The sequence below is a fragment of the Arachis ipaensis genome, chromosome B10, assembly GCF_059453495.1.
Source record: "Arachis ipaensis isolate K30076 ecotype BB chromosome B10, ASM5945349v1, whole genome shotgun sequence".
NCBI classification, from domain to species: domain Eukaryota; kingdom Viridiplantae; phylum Streptophyta; class Magnoliopsida; order Fabales; family Fabaceae; genus Arachis; species Arachis ipaensis.
In genome coordinates this window covers 148,796,204-148,808,450 of record NC_142435.1, presented here as the reverse complement: position 1 = coordinate 148,808,450, position 12,247 = coordinate 148,796,204, and the positions used below count along the sequence as shown (strand labels likewise).

The 12,247-nt window shown below is 39.4% G+C and overlaps 1 protein-coding gene across 1 annotated transcript; it reads right to left on the bottom strand.

Moving 5' to 3' along the window:
- Nucleotides 1-9,465: 9,465 nt before the first annotated feature.
- LOC107621218 (uncharacterized) lies at nucleotides 9,466-11,588 on the bottom strand. Its single transcript, XM_016323252.2, has 4 exons — nucleotides 11,357-11,588; nucleotides 10,341-11,276; nucleotides 9,868-10,283; nucleotides 9,466-9,816 (listed from the first exon to the last, which is right to left on the bottom strand). The coding sequence occupies exons 1-4, from the start codon at nucleotides 11,559-11,561 to the stop codon at nucleotides 9,466-9,468; spliced, it is 1,908 nt and encodes a 635-aa protein (XP_016178738.2). The 5' UTR covers nucleotides 11,562-11,588.
- Nucleotides 11,589-12,247: the final 659 nt, after the last annotated feature.

The window sequence follows — 12,247 nt, the reverse complement described above, 5'->3', positions numbered from 1 at the left end:
GGGCTTGAGATGTAGAAATTGTAAAAGGAGCATTAAATCTCTCAAAAAGGATTGTTTAAATTTATGAGTTCCCTTCTAAATTTTTATCACTTGACATAGAATAATAAGTATGATTTTAATCAACTTCATTATATATAAGGGGAAAAAAAACCTTTATAGCATGCAGGTAGCTTATAGAAACGAAAAGAAATTTAATGCTTTGTTTGGTTATAAAAATAAACTTCATGAAATTTAATGCTTTGTTTGGTTAAAAGAAGAAAATGAAAAGAAAGAAAAAGGAAAGAAATTAAAGAAAATAAGAGAAGAAAAAAATTTAAAAAACATTTCTTTTTTATATGTTTGTTTGAGGAGAAAATTAAAAAAAAAAAACTAAAATTATATTTAATATATCTAATAAAATAAATAGAAAAAGTTTGGAATGTCATATATATCCATGTTATGATAATATATATAAACATACTTTCTTTAATTATTTTAAATAAAAATAAAAAGAAATTTAATAAAATAAATTTACTAAATTTAAGTTTAATAATCAAAACAAATGTAATACAAATTATTAAAATAATAATTAATTAAATATAAATATAATTTATGATATATTTATATATGAATTATTTTTTTGAATTTTGATCCTACGAAATAAAAAATTTAATAAAATGATGAAATAAAAAATTTAATAAAATGATAAAGTGGGTTAATCACTATTACTTAATTACTTTTATAAATTTTACGAAATATATGTCATACTATTTTACTTTATTATTTTATCAACTTTTTAGTTTTAAAAAATGATAAAATTGTGAAAGAATAGAAAAAGAAAAGAAAATAAGAAAAAAAATTTATTGATTGTTGATTGATTGATTGAATTGTATTGAATTATGAAGGTAAAACTAAATATATAGAGCATTGACATATGAAAGATAAAAGCAAATAAAGATAAGACAAAGATAAAGATAAGATAAAGACTAAAATTACAATTGAATTTGTGTATTCTGTTGGGATGAATTTGTGGGCCGTGAGACGTCTTTATTGTTGTCATGGACTAAGGTGGAATAGTAGTTTAATACGCCCCCACAAGCTGGAGGATGAAAGATGTCAAGAACACTAAGCTTATTCAGATTAAGATGGAAGGATCGAGAAGACAAATGCTTGGTGAAGATGTCAGCTAGTTGCCCAGAAGAGGGAATTGGGATAAGTTTCATCACTCCAGCTTGAACTTTTTGTCGAACTAAGTGACAATCAACCTCTAAATGCTTGGTCCGTTAATGAAAAACTGGGTTAGCAGCAATATGAAAAGCACTCTGATGATCACAATATAAAACTGGTGGGCGAATAGGAGAGATGCGTAAAAATTGTAACATATTTAGCATCCATTGAAGTTCACAAGTTGTGTTGGCAAGTGTACGATATTCTTCTTCCATGGATGAATGGGCAATGGTGGTTTGTTTCCTGGTCTTCCAAGAGACTAAAGAATTGCCTAAGAAGAAACAATAACCTGTTAAAGATCGCCGAGTGTCAGGACATCCGGCCCAATCAGAGTCACTGAAGTCGAGAAACTGAATTTCTAATTTCCTTGGAAAAAAAAGTCCTTTGTCGGAACTAGTTTTCAGATATCGTAACACATGCTTGGCAGCTTGAAGATGAGGTTCAGTAGGAGATGCCATGAATTGACTTAATTGTTGAGTGGCATACATGATGTCCAGTCGAGTAGTGGTGAGATAGATAAGACGGCCAACCAAACGGCGATATACAAAAGAATCAGATAGCAGGAGACTTTTGTCTTGATATAGTCTTGTGGTACTATCCATTGGAACAGAGGCAGGTTTAGCACCTAATAAATTAGAATCCTCCAAAAGATCAAGACAATATTTTCTCTGAGATAAGCAAATTCTTTTCACTAATTGAGCAACCTTAATACCCTAAAAATATTTTATTGGGCCCAAGTCTTTAATTCGGAAGTGTTGGTGCAAAATAGACTTAATGGCAACAAGTTCATAAATGGAATTATCAGTGTTAACAATATCGTCAACATAGACTAAAAGGATAGAAATTTGATCACCAATGAATTTAACAAATAGACTATAATCAGATGAGGTCTGCTGATATCCATGAGATAGCAAAAGATGAGAAAGTTTGTCATACCACATACGACTAGATTGTCGCAAACCATACAGTGACTTTAGTAGCTTACAGCATTGATTCGGTTGAGGTGATGTAAATCCGGATGGCAAAGTCATATAAACATCCTCAGAAAGATCCCCATGCAAGAAAGCATTATTGACATCCAACTGATGTATGGGCCAATGCTTCATAGAGGCCAATGCCAAAACTAATCTGATGGTGGCAGGCTTCACAACAGGGGAGAAAATTTTCAAGAAATCAACACCTTCAGTTTGAGTGAACCCTTTAGCCACAAGACGTGTTTTATATCGATCAACTGAACCATCAGGTTTGCGTTTGATGCGATAGACCCATTTACAGCCAACCAGCTTAACCTCTGCAGGGCAATCAACAAAACGCAAAGTTTTGTTCAGCTCAAGTACATCCAACTCATCTTTCATAGCACTACGCCAATTAGAGTGTTGATTGGCGTCCTTAAAAGACTTTGGCTCAACATCAAAATGTAGAGATAAAAGAAACTTTTTATGTGAAGATAAAAGAGAAGAAAAAGACATGACTGAAGATAAAGGATACTTGCACTTTGAGGAAGATTGATTTGTAGAGATGAGAGAGGAATTACACAAGTAATCAGAGAGATATGCTAGAGGTCGATGAGGCCGGTCGGAATGACGAGGATGGGGTTGCTTAGGTGGTGAAGAGGGTGACGGAGGATGAGGACGTGATGGTGGACTGGTGTCTAGTGCGGAAGGAGAGATGGGTGTGTGTGTTGAAAGAGATTCGGTGGTCATGAGTTCAACTTGGTTAGGAAACGACAGTGAGTAAGAAGGAGAGGTTGTTGGAGAAAATAAAGAATTAGATGGAGTTAGGTCAATGGGTATAGGTGAGGGATCAACTGGAAGACTAACTGAATCTTGTTTTTGAGAATGCGTGTTTGGCAATGTCGGAATGAGTGTATGGAATTGGACATTTTTGGTGGCTAAGGGCAAGATTATTGACATCTTCCATCCACCATCCTGGATAAGTTCCGATGAAATTGTTGAGGAAGACCCGTCTAACGTGGTGACGCAGAGGGAGATGCGTGCAGCGGAGCTACAGCTGCCGGCAAAAATATAAAAGGAGATGCTTTGCTTGAGCAGCGATCTTTAAAAAAACAAAAAGAAGAAAGAAAAAATAAGCGTGTAGAGCGCAATGAGATTGATCTTCGGAGGGCACGTATGGCGCAATAAGATTGGTCTTCAAAGGGCGCGTAGAGAGCAATAAAAGAGGGCGCGTGGAGCGCAACAAGAGTGCAGATGGAACTACTAAAACAGATGCAGATTAAATTGCTGAAACAAAATGCAGACATGACTGCTGAAACAGAATGCAGACGAAACTCCCGGAAGAGTGCAGATGAAACTGCCGGAAGAAGGCGCAGACATGCCATAGTGACTATTCCATGAATGATAGTTGTTTTCTGTTAGAACAGGTGTAACCAAGACGGATATTGGATTTTTACTTGGATGAATGTAATAGAGATTGGTTGGATTCTGAGCTAAATTAAAAGATTGATTATTCATCGTGGGAAGAGGTTGAAAAAGAAGTAAGGTGATTTATCACCAGAAAGATGATAGCTTATGTATCCTCTTCAAGGAGGATATCAAGGCTCTCATACCATGATAAAATTGTGAAAGAATAGAAAAAGAAAAGAAAAGATGAAGAAATTTTTATTGATTGTTGATTGATTGATTGAATTGTATTGAATTATGAAGGTAAAACTATATATATATATATAGTATTGGCCTATGAAAGATAAAAACAAATAAAAATAAAATAAAGATAAGATAAAAACTAAAATTATAATTGAATTTATGTATTCTACCAAATAAAAAATTGAGGTATCTAAAAAGAAGGAAAGGAAAGTAGGCATTTGATTAAGATGCATTTAAATGCAAGTCACATATGAGAACTTGCATATGCTTTACTCATATCCATAGACACACAAATCCACCAACATTCAAATTTAAACTATAAAAAAATGTACAAATAAATAAAATGGCTAAAGAGTACTTTAACTAAGGATCATCTCTTCCTTGCATTCAAAATCTGGTCATCTGCATATTATTATAATTTTTGTCAAATAAACTAAGCTGGCCCAATCTGGGTGCAATTTTACTACCTGGGGATTGAGGAGATAGCATTTCAAGTTCCTTCAGGCTTTTATCTTTCTCGTCAGCAGTTATCTTAATCTTTTCTAATCCAATGGCAACTTCTCTTTCTATATTTTCCTGTCTCTTAAACTCTTTTTCAGCAGCTTTAGTTTGGGCCTCAATCCTAGCTCTCTCAATAGAATCAGCATCAGATTTCTTCTGCAAATGTGAGTTGCGATTGCCTCGTCTTTCCAGTTTATTAGCACCAGATTTATGTACACGTCCTCTTGATCCTTTGTGCATGCCTCTTGGAATCACTCTGAATGTAGCACTAAAAGTTGGTGTGTAACAAATTCTCGCAAGTCTTTGAGGTGGCTTGTTGGATAAGGTATCATTTTCTTGATTCATACTTTTTCCAAAATCTTGTTCACAATTCAAACTTCTCTCAAACTCTTCCCATTTACCCTCAAATATTTGGCTGAGCTCCATTGCAATTTTATAAACTTCATCACCACGGGCATAGTATATCATGGAGTTACAGAAGGTCAATCTGACATCAGCCACAAAATCCTCCATGAAAGGATAGCTATTTGACTCGAGCTTGGATTTAATTGTGCCTAAATCCATGGGATGTGTTATGATATCAAAATAATCAGGGATTTGGAACAAAACAGGATCCACCGGCTGATTGAAAAGCCATCCATGTTTGTGAGAGGACAAAACATTGAGAATGATAGAACATTGGCGAGATGCTTTCAAGTCCATGGTCCTCCTCATCTTCTGCTTCTTTTCCTTTCGGCACTCTATAGCCTCTGCTCCTCTTTTGAGGGATGCAACTGCTTCAATGTCACTCATTCTCACGAATTTGTTCACAACGCACTTCTCTTGCTACACGTTCTTTTTCTTATTCTTTAATAAAATTATGAAAGAATAGGAAAAGAAAAGAAAAGATGAAGAAAATTTTATTGATTGTTGATTGATTGATTGAATTGTATTAAATTATGAAGGTAAAACTAAATATATATAGAGTATTGGCCAATGAAAGATAAAAGCAAATAAAGATAAGATAAAGATAAGGTAAAGGCTAAAATTATAATTGAATTTGTGTATTCTAGTGGGCTGAATTTGTGGGCCGTGAGACGTCTTTATTGTTGTCATGGAATAAGGTGGAAGAGTTTAATAAAAAAGAGAAAAGGACAAATAGATCCCTGACCTTTTGCCCCGCGGACATTTTCGTCCCTGACCATTGAAAAATACTTTGAGAAAAGGACAAATAGGTCCCTGACTTTTTGTCTCGCGGACATTTTCGTCCCTGACTATTGAAAAATACTTTTAAGTCCCTGACCTTCTCAAAACTTGGACGGATCAGTCCCTCCGTCCAAATGCCTTCGTCAGGGACTGATCCGTCCAAATGCCTCCGTCAGGGATTGATCCGTCCAAGTTTTGTGAAGGTCAGGGACTTAAAAGTATTTTTCAATGGTCAAGAACAAAAATATCCGCGAGACAAAAAGTCAGGACCTATTTGTCCTTTTCTCTAATAAAAAATATTGACCTTTTTCATTTGAATATTTTGTCTTTTAATAAAGGATATAATTATAATTTACTTTGATGCATTCGTCCCACTCTCAGTTTTTCAATAATTGAGGTGAGAAAATTTTAAATTTGAGATCTATATAGTATATACACTTTTTCTTTCTCTCCATTTTCCTTGTCAACCAAACCAATTTTCTTCTCCATTTTCTTGACGGAAATTATTTTCTTTATGGACTGCATGTTGGTGTATTGGCTGGATATTGGCCAAGGAGGGGAATTGCCGATGGGTGGAGCTCACCCTCAACATGCCGGGGCGTGGTGACTGCGCGGGAGAGCGAGGTGGCAGCACGCCAGCAACACGAGGGAGGCGTGTTGACTCACCACGCGGGGGGCGTGGTACGTTGGGTGACTCACCACGCAGGGGCGTGGTACATGGAAGACCGTGAAACGCAGCAGAGTTGCGCAGACTTCCAATGCCGCTGAAAGTACCACGCGGAGGGCGTGTTGCCAGTCCTGCCTGCATGCAGGGGACAACCCCCACCCCAGAAACCAGCACCAGTTTGAGACCTTCATATATATATATATATATGCATTCGGTGAGCTTCATTGCAGCAATGAAGTGTTTCTTCTTTTCCTCCTATTGAGCTGAAGCCAATATAAGAGAGAAGGAAAAAAGGAAGTCAGTGTGTGTTTGTGTTAGTGTAGGTCGAAGGAAAAAATATATTAGTTTTAAAGATTAAAAAAAATGGTACGTAATTATCTGGCGCTTGAAGAACATATTATCAACTATTTGGATCATCCTATTTATGTAAGTGAATAATTTTTTTTTTTGCTGTATTTAAAGTTTATTTTATTTTTTATGTTTTTATATTTTTTTATGCATATATATTTTGTAATTTGAATATTATTGTGTAATTTATAAATATTTTAAGAATATAACAATAATTTTTATAAAATAAACGTTGATAATAATAATAAGATGTATAATTTGTTATAATTTTTGTTATTAGTTGAAGAATAAAAAAAAATATTTTGACTTTGTAAAAAAATATATGTTGCGTATGAGTAAGTAAAAATAGTATATGATATTATATTGTTATTAAAAAAATAATATATTATATTATAAAATAGTATATTATATTATGTTGTTATTAAAATAGTATATTATATTATAATTAAAAAATTGAAAAAATAAATAATTATTAAATATAATACGTAGATAAATATTATATTATATTATATTATATTATATTGTTACTAAAAAATTAAAAAAATAAATAATTTGATAAAATAAAAATTATTAAATAATATGTAATAGATAAATATTATTAAATATTGTTATTGCATAAATATGTTAATGTTTATTAAAATATTTATAAGGATTATTATTTAATTAATGTAATATATATCTTTGTTGATGCAGCCTAACAGGAATTTGTTGGTACGTAAACTGGATCCGTCACAGACGTGGAATCCGATGGTGGAGAACTACTTACGCGCCACGGGATTCTTCCACGTCTCTAGAATTGGAATCATAAGAGGATTTCACCTCATGCTAAATGCTCTGGTTGAAAGGTGGAGGCCTGAAACCCACAGCTTTGTATTGCCGATCGGTGAGGTTACAGTGACATTGGAGGATGTCGCTCATATTTTCTGTTTGTTAGGGTCGACCCTATTCACGGACAAGTCGACCGCATATGCCCATGCGAAATATCTACCATTGCTTCGCGATTTCGAGCAGATCCATACTTATAGTTGGGGGGCAGCATGTCTCGTGCATCTTTACAGAGCACTATGCCGTACATCACGATATGATACAAAGGAGATGGATGGCCCTCTGAATCAGTTGTTTGTTTGGGCATGAGAGCGAATGCCGTGTCTTGCTCCCGTACCGAGACAAACCCTTCCACCGGCCGAGATATCAGTTGCCAGGAGGTAATAAGTCTTATTTTAGTCGTGTGTTATATTCATGATGCATGTTTTAGATATGGTGAGTTATTTAAATTTTTTCAATTAATAATGTGTCAGGTGGAGTCATTCGGAACGGACCACAGCATGGTTATCCAAGACCGTAGAGACATTCAGGCATGATATAGACTACATGCAGGAGGTAAATAGTTATGGCTTTTCTGTTCCTTTTTTCCAACCATTATTGTTACGGTTCTAATATGCCAATAATACTGTGGCAGTTTGAGTGGCGGCCGTACCACGGATTGATCGTTCCGGACGAGTTGCATCCCCATCTTGAGGTGTGTGACATCGTTGCTCCATTGTTGTCGTTCGAGTGTGTCGAGTGGCACCCTGCGGACCGAGTGATGCGACAGTTTGGATATGCACAACCTCCTCCGCGGGCAGCAAGGGATATTCCACTTGATCAGCATTGCATCGTTCTACGTGGAGTGCAGCTTCATGACTGGACAGTTTTGCATGGGCCATGGATAGAGAAGTGGGCCAACAGGCGGCACAGTCGATTGCGGGATCAGCACCCCCTTCCGACCTGGGATTTTTTACCGACGGTGGAGTACTGGGATTGGTACGTACGCTCTTATAGACATCTGTTGAGATTGACGCAGTACGTTACTCATGATCCACAGCCACCTACCCCACAGCCACCTGTCCCACAGCCACCCGCCCCACAGCATGCAGTGTTTGCGCCGATTCCTTACTATATACCACAGCCACCGGCCTACAGTCATGGTAACCATCACACTCAGGGCAGCCACCATTCTCAGCACTCTCAGCATAGCCACCACTCTCAGCACTCTCAGCACAACCACCACGCTCAGGGCAGCCACCATTCTCATCACTCTCAGCACAGCCACCACGCTCAGAGCAGCCACCATTTTCTGCACAGTGACCACGGTCAGTCCAGCCAGCATCATGATCCCATACTTACCATTCCGTCCGGTACAGGTTGGTTTGACTTCTCCAGCGGCGGACACGGAGATCAGCAACTACAGCATTGGACCAACGCTGGTTTGGGTGGCTGGTCAGATTTTAGTGGTATCACTTCACTGTCGGTGTCAGCTGATCCACATAGGGCATCAGTTGATATGGCTCATGGTTTGCTGGGTCGTACTACCGACCACACGTCAGGGAGTACGTCATGTGATAGTGGTTTTATCCATCGTCAGCGGGCATACGCAGTTCTTGACACGTTCAAGCCCGGATCATCCACTCCAGAAGAGGTAGGCGGGTCGACCGCTCCGACAGATGCAGGTGGGTCGGCCGCTCCTACAGAGACAGGTGGGTCGGCCGCTCCTACAGAGGCAGGTGGTTCGGGAGCTCCAGGGGTGGATGACTCAGTTCGAGGTCACCCATATGACCTACGGACGGAGCGAAATCCACCTGATAGGTATACTCCATCACGGTTCGGTCTGGGCGTTATGGGTAAGGGACTGAACTACTTAGCTGGAAAGAAGTGAGCTTCGGTTTAGGTTATCTAGATTTTATTTTCAGAATTAAGTTAAGATAACTCATGTTTAATGTTTGGTTTGTTAACTTATGTAACCCGTAGTTCTTTTTTTGTATATTAACTTAAGTAAATCAGTTAATGAGAATATTAAGTAGAAATTAAATTATCAATAGATAGACTTCATCTGAAAAATACAAACATGTCTGATTTCAAAAGCATCAACTGACAAAATGATGGTAAATTAAAAAGTACAAACATGACCATATTAAACTATGAACCAGTACCACTCGGTCCAGCACGCTGTGGACACCTACTCCGACTATGACCCTGAGCACCACAGAGACGGCATATCCGATGACCACGCATGTCACGTGAGTCCATTTCATTCAAGTATCGGGTCAGCTTGGGCCTGCCTTTAGACGTTCGCCTCAGGGCGGGATTAGCGACCAATGTCGGTCCCTCATAAGCAGGCAATGTCTCGGGATCTCCTAATAGTGTGAACTCAAATCTATAAACCTTACGAACTTCCTTCATCTTGTACACATCATGCACATACAACTGCCAATCGAGACGCTGGTTAGCACAGCAAGCAATAACATGGCGACATGATATTCGTTCAACCTGAAAGTGTCCACAGCCACACGTCCGTCACGCAAGATCAACAACTAACACCTTTTCAGTAGTCATTTCGCGCACCTCAAACACCTTATTTCGTCTATCAAAGCGGTGCACAACTATATTCCTAGCCTGTTGCATACTTGCTTTTATCCGCTGTTGCGCAAATGCGGAGTACGTATATCCAGCACGCTTGCGTTCATGAGTCTCGGCACTTTTTCGCGTAAAGAGTTCATTTAACCTATAATATGTTGCTCGGACCAGCGGCAACACAGGTAGATTACGGGCACCCTTCAACACTGAGTTAATGCACTCGACAAGGTTCGTTGTCATATGGCCCCATCGATGTCCCTCATCGAATGCCAATACCCAATGTCTGAGTCCGATGGCATCGCACCACCTGACATATGCCTCGCCTCGCTCTTCCAACCTCTTATAATTGATATTGTACTCCTCCACCGTTCTTGAATACCCTATGTTGACAACAAGCTTCTACAAGTGAGGAACTTTGAATGCCCTTAGGAAGTTACTGCCGATGTGTCTTATACAAAACATCCACCATGCTCTTGGAGGTTGCCAGTCACCACCGGAACGATTAACTGCTGCCCGTATTGACTCATGCCGGTCTGAGATCATACCCATCCCGTCTTTTCTAACAACATACGTTCGCAGATTTCTGAGAAAGAAGTGCCACCCATCAGCTGTCTCCCCTTCCACCAAGGCAAAGGCGATAGGCACAATGTTCTGGTTCCCATCTTGTGCAACAGCGACTAGAAGTGTACCTTTGTATTTTCCGTATAGGTGTGTGCCGTCAACCTGAACCAGGGGCTTGCAATGCCTGAATGCCCTAATGCATGGAGTGAAACTCCAAAATACACGATGCAGTATTTTTACACCTTGTGCCTCTTCATTCCCGTTGTACAATGGTCGTGTTTCTATTTGGACAACTGAACCAGGCATCTTTTGCACCATGATCGAGAGCCACCATGGCAAGGCTTGGTAAGAATCCTCCCAACCACTGAAAATGTTGGCTATTGACTTCTGCTTTGCCAACCAAGCCTTTCGGTAACTGATGGTATAGTTGAACATCGATTGGACTTCTGCAATTATAGATTTCACCTTGATGGTTGGGTCCGTCTCGACCAATGGCCTTATAGCCTCAGCAACTGTATCTGAGTCCAACTTGGAATGATCTTGTGAAATCGTTCCGATCGTGCACGTGTGCCTTCCGTTGTATCTATGTATCTCCCAACAGCCTTTTTTCCGTATCAAGCTGGCTCGGATAAGCCAATCACATCCACGCCCGTACATCTTGCATTTTGCATAGAACGTCTGTGACTCAGACTCATACACCTCATAGTCAACTCCTTTAGATATAGTGAAATTTCTAATTGATGCGACGACCGACTTTCTACTACTGTATTCCATTCCAATCCGGAACTCTCCGTCCTCAGGATCAGCAGCGCCTACAGAAAGTCAAAATCATCATTTAACCCTAGAGCCAACGTATAAACTAACAAAAACTTATTATTTAGTCAACACGTACCTATGTTTGCATATTCCGGAAACTCGGGGGCATGCATGGCCTCGAGATCCAACTCACGCATAAAAGGTGGAACGTCCATCGGTTGACTGCTCGACGGATGAACTACTACATTCTCTGCTGCTGCCTCAACTCCCACATCACCATCCTCATCTTCGTCGCCGGCCTCATAAGTGGCTTCGAAGTCCTCTTCGCTATCACTATTCATTCCTTCGTACACTGCAGCTCTATCATCATGTATGTCTATATCGTTTTGAACCGCTACTGCCTCTACAGTTTCAAACTCAACGTACAACTCAATCTGTGGGTGTCGCATCTGAGTATGCCGATGAATTTGAAACATATTCTGCATACTCGCTTCATCAGTGATCGGCATGGCATCAAACTTATTAGACCACCAAAAACTACAATCGGATTTCGATACAAAATTCTGCTCACTCTCATTAATGTACCGTTTTCCATGCTTTGACAGAGGCCGTTCTGCAGCTCCATTAACGTCATCGTGCACGGAACCACAAACGAAAACGGATTCTGGGACACAAACCTCACTCCCTCATGAGTATTATGTATTATCTCACCGTTGCGATACACCACCAAGTTTGCGGTGCCCTCCATTACACTAACAATATCCTCAAAGAACACTCAAAACACACTCAAATCTTCTTCAGTATGCAAAATACTACCGGACTCTGCCTTATATAGAGAGGTGCACTTAATACGCCCGCCACGTGCTGACTCAGCACGCCCCCCACGTGTTGCATACTTGGACCAATGCATGTTCGCCACGTCAGCACTCCCCCCACGTGCTTCCCCTTCTCCGCCAACCAGTAATCGCCACGTCAGCACGCCCCTTGCGTGCTGACTCAGCACGCCCCCTGCGTGCTTCCCCTTCTC

Excerpts from the sequence above, each read along its gene's own strand:
- LOC107621218 (XM_016323252.2), bottom strand. The coding sequence starts at position 11,561 with ATGAATAGTGATAGCGAAGAGGACTTCGAAGCCACTTATGAGGCCGGC. Across the intron at positions 11,277-11,356 it reads TCCGGAATATGCAAACATAG|GCGCTGCTGATCCTGAGGAC; the intron begins GTACGTGTTGAC and ends GACTTTCTGTAG. Across the intron at positions 9,817-9,867 it reads GCGAAATGACTACTGAAAAG|GTTGAACGAATATCATGTCG; the intron begins GTGTTAGTTGTT and ends GGACACTTTCAG.